The sequence below is a fragment of the Montipora foliosa genome, chromosome 6, assembly GCF_036669935.1.
Source record: "Montipora foliosa isolate CH-2021 chromosome 6, ASM3666993v2, whole genome shotgun sequence".
Lineage (NCBI taxonomy): Eukaryota > Metazoa > Cnidaria > Anthozoa > Scleractinia > Acroporidae > Montipora > Montipora foliosa.
The window spans coordinates 48,710,163-48,722,662 of NC_090874.1; the positions used below are offsets into that span (position 1 = coordinate 48,710,163).

The following is a 12,500-nucleotide window of genomic DNA, read 5'->3' on the forward strand; positions in this document are numbered from 1 at the left end:
AGAATTCTTTTTGGGCATGAGCGAGGCACAACTTGGGAAGCAAGAGACTGGCCCTCATCCGTGAATGGTTAAAGTGCGCGCGGCTGGAGAAAAAAGTTGTGAGAAGAAGATTTCTAACCAGATACTAAGGAGTAGCCCTGGTGTGTGCTGTTAACGTAGACTTTTGATTTCTCAACAAGTTTCTTTCATAGAAAATTGGCGACAAAGTAGCGCTGTGTTTCGCTGTTATCCTCGTAGGACAAACCTGGCCTTTCGTAATTTCTTGTCAAAGAAACAATATAGAGAACGCATGTTTTATGAGTCAAATGAGTCAATGAGTCATGAGTCATGAGTCAATGAGACTCACAGTCAATATAGCAATAATTTGTTGATTAAGCACAAGCCCTCGTTTCAGTGATTAGGCCTAAGCACTCTGTGAAATTTTAGCTTTTATTCTATGGTTTAATTAACTGCACTAACTCGTTGACTCATTAAAACTCATTGACTCATGACTCATTGACTCATAAATACTTAACACTCAACAGTATAATGTAAACGAGAGAATACTGAGGTTTGTATTTGCAAATTACCTGTCCTCTTGCCAATATGCACATTTCAAAATTTCCTTAAGTAAGTATTTTTGTTAAAAAAAAAGGAGGTTTCGAGCTTACAGGAAAAATACGTTTTCTCTCCCGTCCTCTTCTGAGGCATGATCTTCGCGGAAATTACATTCTGTCCCTCAATAAATCTGGAACAACCAGCTATGGTCTTAGTTCTTTTTTCTTACGTATCAGCTAAGTTGCGGAATGAGCTACCTGATTTTATCCGCACCTATGAGTTTTTAAAAGAGAATCCAGGGCCGCATTTTGTACAGCGGCTTTTCTTTTTAATGAATATATCTTTAAATATTATGTATTTAGTAGGTATCTGGATATGGTATGTATTTTAGCTGTAAATGTAATGTCTCGAAGATATTAGCTCCTGTAGTTATTCGGAAATTCGAGATGAAATAAAATTTATGCATAGTATGCATGCATCTATGTATGTTACCTTTAGTAGGGTGTGTGCGCACACTTTGTAGTATTAAACGTCTAGTGACGAGTAGTGACGGCTATTAACGTGCATGGAATAACGGAAAGTGATGTGTAGTTACGTCTAGTGACGATTAATAACGATTACCGCTGTGTTGTAACGTCTTGTGACAAGTAGTAATGGCTCGGCAGGTACAAAACAAAGGTGACAGGTCACAGGTCACAGGTCATTGTTTTACCAATACAGGAAGTATCCTAAACATTCATAAAAGCTAACCTTAGGCCTAATTAGGCCTAAACAAAATTTTTAGGCCTAAGGTTAGCTTTTATGAATGTTTAGGATACTGTCTGAGTTGGTAAAACAATGACCTGTGACCTGTGTTTTGTACCTGCCGGTAATGGCTAGTGATGTATGGTAACGTCTAGTGACGAGTAGTGACGATTAGTCACGTAGAATAACGGGCGGTGATGTGTAGTAACGTACATCGACGTTTAGTAATGGCTAACGTGAGTAACGCGAATTGAATGAACGTTAAGTTACGATTAATAACGGCTAGTGCTGTGTGAGTGCAGTGTGGTGACGATTAATCATTTTAGACTATAGAAAGTAACTAGTATTGATGCGTAGTGTCGGCAGGTGATGATGTTGAGTATTGTATTGCACAAGGATTATTGTTATCATTATTATTATTATTATTATTATTATTATTATTATTATTATTATTATTATTTTCTTTAGTGTACTTGGACACGAATTTTTAACCTCTCGATAGGTTCAACAAAGCCCACAATTCTGTTCAGTCTTAAAGGTAATTTTCGTGGGATTCGCAGCTTAAGCAATGGAAGACGTTTTTCGTGTTTCCATAGCCTCATCTAAACACGTAAATGGATATACCTGGATAAGAAAGGACAAGATTATTACTTACCTTTTCCGACCTTTTCCCTGATCTTGATATCTTCCGTCACGGCGGTGCGTGCGCATCTCATGGTAACGGCATATACCATCCTCGACCCCAGAGCTTCTTTAAGGAGGCTCACAATAGTTTTAAGATGGCTGGTACCAGTTTTCGGCTTTTTGACGACTTATAACTTTGAAAGAATAGAACATAAAGGCGAACCAGGGCCACTGTAATATTTTGGTAGGGTTGGATTGTATAACTTATACTTGATCAAAAGCAGCTGTTATTTTGTCATCAGCAGTTACCATGGCAACGTTACACAAGGATTTTCCAACCCTGATTTTTAGCGTATGTCACTAATAGCTAAAAAATTAACCCGGTGACCCATGTTTTTTTTTTGGCAGTAGCTTTTGGCATCTGAAAAGGAAAATGCACAGCAATTTACAAAGAATTTTACGGAGCCGATTTCTTGAAAACTTGGAAAAACGACAATTTGCCCAAAGTAGAAATTTCCTTCCGTAGAATTTTTTAATTTTTTTTCTGACGTTTCCTCTCAATTGTAATATTATATTAAAACAATAAAAAGAAGGGGTCACCGGGCTTGTTTTCGTGCAAAAGCCTTCGTGAGTTCCGTTATTCCTACGCGTGTTCACACGCATTAAAAAATCCAGACTTTATAAGATCAGCAGTTGCTCATGAGCCGTTTCGACTACCGCTGACTGCTTCGTGTGCCCGCGCGGGCACCTAGTGAACCGTTTTCAAATGTTTGCAGCCAAAAGACCATTTACAGACCTTTACAGTTGTCGTTGTCGTTCAAGACAAACCTCCTGGACTTACTCTGAAGATTTCTTCACAAATTCTGGGTAGAGTTGCCATGTTTTTGTCAAAAAGCATCAAGCGAAAGTTTGAAATTGCTTACAGAACACGTGCGCTGTCGGTGTTGGTTCAAGATGTATGGAGATCGCGAGGCTTCTAAATATCGTAAAAGGTGGAGTTTCTTTATTTAATGTTTTTACTGGCATTTTGTCCTATTCTTCGTGGTTGATTTCCTCGAAGTGTTTAACGATGGCGGTCAGTATCCTCTTCGTTCGTGTTACTCGCGGTGTCTTCGCTGATGAAGATGTCGGTGGATTGGATAGAATAGCGACCATACCAAATGTAGTGTAAAGTTTGTGATTGTCGTCGTAAAATAGACCACTATCGGCGATGTTTAGGGCCATTGATCTTTTAATTGGCCCAGTATCGCTTGTGTTGAACAGCTTGTCACTGAATGTTGAGAGAAGTTCATGGCGTCGATCGAGGTGGAGCATGTCTTCAACTGCGTGGGAAACACTAGTGATACTGGAATTCTCAACAATATCTTTTCTGGAAAGGCTAAGCGATGACTCAAAAAGAATTTTTCTCAGTGCCCTGACATCTTCCAACTCAACGTGAGCATCGAATTGTTCATTTATGTGACCTCAGTAGCTGCATTTAATGCTAAAGACCACTTTGTTTTTCTCCAGTAATGTTTACGAAGGATAATGGACCTGTTGAAGCAATAAATGACCTTCATGTGGTGACTAATTTGTTTCTCAGCCAATGTTGCATAAAAGCAAATGATAAATCATATTATTTTTTTATCTCATGCTGAGGCATGTTAATTTAATGTACTTATGAAGAAGAATGGACCTTTATTGTTCCATTGTTTTATTGCCACATCGTGTTAGTTTTCTATTTGCAAAATGGAGATATCCATGCTGTTATGGACGTTTTGGTTACAACAAGGCAAAGGACCTAAGCATTTGAATATCACATTTCCTTGAATGGGGCAACAAAACAATAAATTGAAGAATATAAGTTAGTAGTAAACAAAAAAAAAAATCCTTTGAAGCCTCTATCTTGTGAATACAGAGTGTACCTCCCAATTTGTAAAATTGATGGTGGCAAAATAAAGTATTGTATTGTACTTTGCAATTTGATTGGAAAAGATGAGTTGTATTTCAGCTTATAACATGGGTGACAAATTACTCCTTAATTTTGGCGCGAAAGTTCAGCGTTAATTTATAATTTGACATGTGAAATTACAATGTTGCCATGGCAACTGTTCCTAAAGTGCCAAATTGGCGTCTTATGAACGTAATTTGTCACCCATAATGTTAATAGCTAATCAAATGGTATACTCCTGAAATTAGGGAATAAGTCACTTGTGTTTTGTCCAAAATCAATAAATTCCCGAGCCTTTGGGCTCAGGAAACTATTTAATTTTGGACAAAACGTGGGTGAGATGATTCCCTGACTTCACTTGTCGCCTTTTGATTACCCATACTAATTTGTTAATACCCAGGTAAAATAATTTCAAAAAATGCCAGGCACTATTACAAACAGATAAATAAGCATCTTTCATCGATGATATTTGAGATTTTAATTCACAAACAACTCGATATTAAAATATCACTCATAATATTTTCAACTATTTTTCACAAATGTTCCTTTCTTTATGACTCGGGGATTATATTGGAATTGAAGAGTCAACAACCTTCACACCACTACAATAGTTTCTCTATTCTACACTAATTTTAAAGATTACTTAATATTAGTGATGTACTTGTACACAATTGTGTTGTAGGCTACTTGTATGGTAACAATGAAATGATATTTTTCTTAAAAGAAGAAAACTATAATTTTGCTTCTGCTTCCCTACTATTGCTTCAAGAAACTTCTGAAGACACCAAGAGACACTCATCTTTACAGTTTGAACAAGATTTCAGGTAATTTCACAGAACGTGAAGTTCAATCAGTCTTGTACCACAAATATCAACCCCATGTGTAGGTTGCTGTAATGAAATTTATTTCTTTCTTTCACCATCGTGAGCGGGCGGTATCCTGAGAATCCTGCAATCTGATTGGTTCCGGGAGTGGGCAGTATTTTCCTATCTCCTGACCACGGTCATGGTAACCAACTACGCAAAGTGCAGAGTGAAGTTGCGAATTGAAACATTGAAATGGCTTGTTCTACATTTCGCCAAGTTTGTTGACTTTTGAAAGCGAAACTTCACACAGTGTAAAAATATTCCTGACCAATTCATTTTATTGTACATTTGTTGACACGTTGATGAGACAATGTGTAAAATAAAACATGACTTTTCCAGTTTTTCTTAATAGTTTCTCCTACCTTCTAAAAATAGAATTTAGAAATAAATAAAAATATTATCCACCGGCCTTGGTCGGTGAATAACATATATATATATATATTTGCTAAGCTATTTACTTTCTGATATTTAAATTTTTCAAACGAAAAGGCAAAGTAACAGGAAGGAAATGGAAATGGTCGACCTAGCTAATTTGCAACATTTGAACCAACATTAAAGACGTAACAATATTTATCGCATAAACAACATACCTGTGACTTCGTTTCTATTTTTCTTGGAGGTTCAAAGTCTTGTTCCTCTTCAAGGTGATTTTCGTTGCCTTGGGTTATGCATTTTTTTGCTCTGGTCAGATTTGCTACGGATTGAATTCGTCGTTTGGAAGCAAAGCAACCTTTGTGTCGCCTGGACTGGTAGTTTGGTTTTTCGTCTTCTCTATCTCCTGCATACGCAATATTCGTCAAGCAAACAAAATACAACCCATAGAATGTGGCGAAGAAGAACAAGCAAAATGATTTCTGTTGGTGTGTCCATTCTCCATATTTATGTCCACTTTGCGAGTCCTTTATACGCTCCATATGGCCGTCACGATCGATCGAGTTGCCTTTGAAACTTGGGAAACGTTAAATTCCAGAAACAATTTTTCTTAAGTGTCATTGTCTGAGAGAGTGTTCCAGGGGCCAAAAGTGGTGGTCAACCGATTTGGCTGAAACTTGGCACAGAAGTTGGGTATAATGAGATATTTCAAAAGCCACTTTGGCTCACTTCTCTGAGTTTTAGTTTTGGAGTTACAGGGGGGGATCTTATTTTTTGCCCTTTGAGCACCAAAAATCCAGCCTTTCAGGGGGCCTTTTGAAAGTGTGATAAGACCCCACTGGTAAATTGTGCTGCCAAATGCATTTGACCATGAACTTTACTATAATAGAGCTTTCAGTTCATGCATGTAACTTTGTCCTCAAGCAATTGCACAGAGAGGAGCCTGGGGCTAGAGTTTGGCCCAAATTCATGTTAAAATTATAACCTAAAATAGCCATTTTTCAAAATTTCACTATATTCACCTGCCTTCTTGCATAAATTCCAAACCTATACCACTGTTTACTTTAGTCACCCAGTTATCAAAATCAGTTGAGAAAAATTTGGCTTATTATGGTTTATTGAATTTTTGGAACAAACACTTCATGCCCCTCTAAAGCGATGCAAAATAGAATTTTTAGCCTAATTCAGGCCATAAACAAACCAAATTGTTGACAAGAAGCCCTTATTCTGTATTTGGTATGTGAAGATGAATTGTCGAAGCCAATTCAGTTTCGTTGTTTAGAAATAACACCGATTCTTACCTTAAAATTGATCTAAAACGGGCCTCTGATTAGCGCAACAAACACATAATTTAGCAAATCAAAGGTGATTTTATTCTTTGAAAACCTAGTAACCACCAAAGAACACAAATGATGATGTTCTCATGTACATGTAACAATCTTTTTACAAGATGCTTAAATTTTTCTTTGATTTATAGTCGTCAGTTTCACGACATATTTCCAAGCATTACTCCAAGCATGGAAATTCTCCATATTTAATTTTGTCAGGCCCATTTTTTTTTATTTTTACCTTTTTAAATTTAGCTTATCAAAAGGTTCGTCAACATATGATCTTCGTCTGACCTTGTAATAGCCTGAATAGCTGAGCATGACCATACATGTACATACGTAGATTACAAAGACATGTACGAGCGTCAGTGAGCAGTATCGACGTGAACTGTGATTTTCCGAGTCCATTAGAGCTGAAAAAATGAAAGCAGCCATCCACGGTTAGGAGAGCTGGATAGCAAAAAGCTTGTTTTGCTTCTAAAAAGAAAATAACCCAAAAAAAGCCTTGCATTGAGATGATGCACTCGTTACTACATCAAGCTAGCTGGCCCGCCATTTTGGACTTGACGAGTGTGGGGACTGGACCGATTTCCCGTCCAATCCTTCTCCCGTTTCGCGGGAATTTTTTCTGTTTTTTATCAGATGTGTTCGAAATTCTAGAGAGTGATCTGTTTCAGGATAATTTTTGATGACACTTTATTCCTTTGAGGTAGATGACTAGTGCAGTGTCACGTCATGGGCTGTGCAAGAAATACGAATGCTGCCTTTGTTGTCTTGCGATAGTGACATGACTGCATGATTACAGCACAAGTAGAAGAGTTCAGGTGTGTCCGGGGAAGAAGAGGAAGAACTGGTAATGCCAAAGCTACAGGTGCTTCAAAGTATCAGTTAGGGATCATATACGCTCACAAATGACATTTATCGTGATCTTAGAGACGACGATATGTAAATTACGATATGGTTGATTGATTCGCATATTAATATCCTGGGTCCTTAGGAAGAGCACTAAACATTCATCAATTTCTCCAAAAAAAAAAAACTGAAAACAAGTACGATAAGAATAACTTGAAGACTGTTTTTCGTCTGCTCGAGCATTAAGCTTGTCACGTGCACACGCTTATCATGCAATGCACAATTCAGTTACCGGTTTCCATTATTTACCCTTTTCGTCAAAGCTCTTTGCAAACATGCTGCATCTAAGTTTTTCGACGAAATTGACATTTTCAGGGAGAAAATGTCACTAAAACATCGTCGCAAAATCAACCGAATTAGTTGATATTATTCAGGTTTGCTTGGAATAATGCATAGGCAATGAACACACATATGTCGTACTTGAATGGGAACTGACTCTGAATCGTTCTGGAAGAGTACGGAAGATTTGTGTATATTTGTAGAAAAAATTGTTTTATTATTTAATTAACCAAATTGTTTAAAATAATGTTAACTATTCAATTAAAAGAATAATGAAAAAATATACCTAAATAAGAGTGTTATCTGCTAAAACTCTCTAAAATTCCCTGAAAAAAGTCATAAAATTTTTATTCTTTTTTGATAGCGAGGGCCTCTTTTGGTGAATAACCGCTGATTAGTTGTAGCGTAGAGGACTCTGAAAACTGCTGATTTGTTGTGCTCAGTGAACAGTACTCTAGACACTGTTGTAGCATGAGGGTGGACTGAGCCCTCTCTTGGTTGGTGGGAATACAGAAAAATAAAAACATTTTTTCAACGTTTCTGCCTGTGAAATGTTGCTGTTCAGTATTCTCCCATATATACTGCTATTTAAGTTCTAGTATTTGTCAATTTTTTTCTAATATTCTTGAGATTTTCAAAAATACTTTTTCGTGTCTAAAATTCCCAAAACAATTCCTGCGGAATTATGTAGCTAAGCCTATTCTAAGTTGACTTGTCTTCGACGAAACAGGCAAATAAAGGAGACCGGTGGAGTTTCAATGCAAGCTCGCTCGAATTGTGCATTGCCAAACGTGACAAGCTGAATGTAAACAATCAGCTCGAGCAGACAAAAAACAGCCTTCAAGTTATTTCTATTATTCTTATTGATATATTTTTTTTATATATATAAAGATATTGCTGCGATGAGTTTGTTGAATCTTTAATGCTCCTCGTAAGGACCCAGGAAATTAACATAGGAATCAATCAAGTATGTGAACAAACAATTGGAGTCGACAACATCGTAAATTATATATCATTGTCTTTCTTCAAGCAAAAAGAGTCTCGAAAACTGCGTTAAAAATCATTTGTGAGCGTATATGATCCCTAACTGATCTTTTGAAGCACCTGTAGCTTTGGCATCACCAGTTCTTCCTCTTCTTCCCCGGACACACCTGAACTCTTCTACTTGTGCTTTAAAATGCAGTCATGTCACTATCGCAAGACAACAAAGAAAGCATTCCTGTTTCTTTCCCAGCCCATGACGTGACACTGCACTGGTCGTTTACCCCTTCAAAGGAATAAAGTGCCATCGAAAATTATCCTGCAACAGATCACTTTCTGGAATTTCGAACACACCTGATGAAAAACAACAAATTCCCGCAAAACGGGAGAAGGATTGAACGGGAACTCGGTCCAGTCCCCACACTCTTCAAGTCCAAAATGGCTGGCCAGCTAGCTTGATGTAATAACAAGCGCATCCTCTCAATGAAAGATTTTGTTTGGGTTATTTTCTTTATAAAAGCAAAACAAGCTTTTTGTTATTCAGCTCTCCTAACCGTGGATGGATGGTTTCATTTTTTCAGCTCTAAAGGACTCGGAAAATCACAATTCACTTCGATACTGCTCACTGAAGCTCGTATATGTCTGTGTAATCTACGTATGTATGGTCATGCTCCTTTGCTGATGGGTATTTAAAACAACTATTCAGGCTATTACAAGGTCAGACGAAGATCATATGTTGACGAACCTTTTGATAAGCTAAATTTAAAAAGGTAAAAATAAAAAAAAATGGGCCTGACAAAATTAAATATGGAGAATTTCCATGCTTGGAGTAATGCTTGGAAATATGTCGTGAAACGAACGACTATAAATCAAAGAAAAATTTAAGCATCTTGTAAAAAGATTGTTACATGTACATGAGAACATCATCATTTGTGTTCTTTGGTGGTTACTAGGTTTTCAAAGAATAAAATCACCTTTGATTTGCTAAATTATGTGTTTGTTGCGCTAATCAGAGGCCCGTTTTAGATCAATTTTAAGGTAAGAATCGGTGTTATTTCTAAACAACGAAACTGAATTGGCTTTGACAATTCATCTTCACATACCAAATACAGAATAAGGGCTTCTTGTCAACAATTTGGTTTGTTTATGGCCTGAATTAGGCTCAAAATTCTATTTTGCATCACCTTAGAGGGGCATGAAGTGTTTGTTCCAAAAATTCAATAAACCATAATAAGCCAAATTTTTCTCAACTGATTTTGATAACTGGGTGACTAAAGTAAACAGTGGTATAGGTTTGGAAGTTATGCAAGAAGGCAGGTGAATAAAGTGAAATTTTGAAAAATGGCTATTTTGGGTTATAATTTTAACATGAATTTGGGCCAAACTCTAGCCCCAGGCTCCTCTCTGTGCAATTCCTTGAGGACAAAGTTACATGCATGAACTGAAAGCTCTATTATAGTAGAGTTCATGGTCAAATTCATTTGGCAGCACAATTTACCAGTGGGGTCTTAACACACTTTCAAAATGTGCCCTGGAAGGCTGGATTTTTGGTGCTCAAAGGGCAAAAAATGAGACCCCCCCTGTAACTCCAAAACTAAAACTCAAAGAAGTGAGCCAAAGTGGCTTTTGAAATATCTCATTATACCCAACTTCGGTGCCAAGTTTCAGCCAAATCGGTTGACCACCACTTTTGGCCCCTGGAACACTTTCTCAGACAGTGACACTTAAATACACACAATTGACTAAAGTTGTTCTTGCAGGTAAAGTCTCTTTTAATTGCAAATTTCGTCTCCAACAGTACAAAATTGTCCTTGCGCGAAAAAAAGCCGCGCGCCGCCATATTGTTTTGGTTTTTCGGGTTTTAAATCTCGCGCCTGTATCGTGCGTGTTACTCACGCGTGACGCAACGAAGGTGACTTAATCCCCGCGCGAGGAAACCGGTACTAGCCACCTTAAGACTGGGTTCTAGCCGAGCGAATCACGCGCGTCACTCGCGGGATTTTTAAAAGCCATGGAGGAGGTAAACAAACATGGCGGCGCGTAATTTTTTTTGCCGGACTCTATTCATGTCTAGTTTTCAGGATAAATCGCGTTTTTACGAAATTTTTAGGCGCCAAAAGTTTTTATTTGTACTCTTAGCTAAAGAAAAAGATGCTTGCTTATCAGCATATGTGGTGCAGAGAAGAAAATTTTATAGCTTTTGTGTACGCGCTGCGATCGATCGTGAAGTCCCTGGAGTGGACTACGAAATTCCTGAGACCAAACCATGCAAACGTTTACTTCTTTATCTTTCCTTGGCCGGCTTTGTATGTGGCTTTAGTTTACTTAATCCATCGGTGGCCTATGCTGGAGAAGATGACGAAAACTCTGTCTGTGCCAATTCTGGTCGCCATAAAGGTCGTTTTGCGTCGAAAAGACGCTTGAGCGTGTTGAAAAACCTTGTAAGGGCAAGTGAGGAAAAATCCAGGAAAGACAAATTGATACCGAGGAAGAGGACATTGAGGCCCCCAAGAAAACAGTGACCAGGTCAAAACAGGTAAGTTCTTTTTTGGACCAGTAACAAATAAAACTGAAGATATCGCAGTTTCTTTTGAAGAGTTTAAAAGTAATCATTTCCCATTAATAGCAAAACATAGAGGAAGAGGATGCTCAAATGTTATCAGGCACGATCAGGCACACGAATTACGACATGGAAGTGCTAAAAATGACCTCAAGTCTTGTTTACATTGTCAAGCAGGTGAGGTAAACTTTGTGGACCTTTCCAGTGGTAAAAATAGGCCAAGGAATAAACTGTTAGCATAAATACTGAGTTCTGCATGTACAAAAGTTTTTGTACAAGTTGTTTTCCTTCTGCAACCATTATGAGGCTTTATTAACAATTATAAAATATTTACTGCTTGGAGAAAAACTGTTATACAGTCAGCTTCCTTACCAGAGTACACATTCAATATTTCTTTCATCAGAGTACAACAAACAGTCCCCCCTTTTGTATTTCATCAAGAACAAAAATAACTATATGTAAACAAATGACCACTGAAGTCACAGAAATACTATTTTTCTTTGGCTTTAAAGTTGTATTTACCTTTTTTTAGATTCGTAACAATGATTTCAGCCAATAGAAAACTAAAAATTAACTTACCAAATTATTGTAAGAAAATATTGTACAGCATGGTCATTTTATTATAAATGTAATAAAGTTATGATACGAACTCTAGCTATCTTCTCAACTGGGATAACTTACCAGTTAGAAGGGTGAAGCAAAAGGCAAATTTAATGTACAAATGCGTCAAAAAGCTCGCTCAGTTCATCTTTTTAACATGTTCACTCCGAAAACTTCGTCCTTTGATCTTCGTAAAACTACTCAAAAATTGTATCTACCGAAACCAAGAACTGAGTAGACTTCCTATTTCTATTATTATGCACTGACATTCAGTCACAGTGTTATAGAGTTTTTATTCGTTTATTCATTTATTCTTTCATTCTTGTATTTTACACACTCTATATTTGCACATTTAAAAAAACTGGTCAGGAGATCGGGCTCACTTAATGAAAACTACAGCAATTCATAACTCTTAAGGCTACACTTACACACGTAACTATCCTTAATTATTTGAAAAAGTAATGTGATATTTTTAGGGTCACTGGTTGTCATGAAGTGATGGCTTTGGAGGAGAGCGCGAGAATTCTTTCGTCGCCTATCAGCAAACATCTGAAAAATAAAACTTTGCACGTCTTCTAGTTTTCGAGGATCTCCCTGAAACGCTGGGAAGTAGTCATTTATGTTCGAGTGTTTGATCTTTTCCTCTAATAGGTCTGCCTTGGTGAAGAAAAGGATGACTGACTTGTGAGCACAGAAAAAGCTGTTGATTATTCTATCAAAGAATTCGCATGAGTCCACAAGGCAATTTGTTGTTCCGTCCGCGAGGA

General features: G+C 37.4%; 2 protein-coding genes across 2 annotated transcripts in view; one reads left to right on the top strand and one right to left on the bottom strand.

The window, feature by feature from the left end:
- LOC138007575 (uncharacterized) overlaps positions 1-12,500 on the top strand; it is a 103,626-nt gene that overhangs the window by 21,551 nt on the left and 69,575 nt on the right. The window lies entirely within an intron of this gene.
- Positions 11,613-12,500, bottom strand: part of LOC138007570 (guanine nucleotide-binding protein subunit alpha-13-like) — a 10,198-nt gene continuing 9,310 nt past the window's right edge. The window contains exon 3 of the mRNA XM_068854558.1: positions 11,613-12,500. This exon is cut by the window's right edge and continues 220 nt beyond it. Coding sequence (XP_068710659.1) covers positions 12,127-12,500 — 374 coding nt within the window. The 3' untranslated portion in view covers positions 11,613-12,126.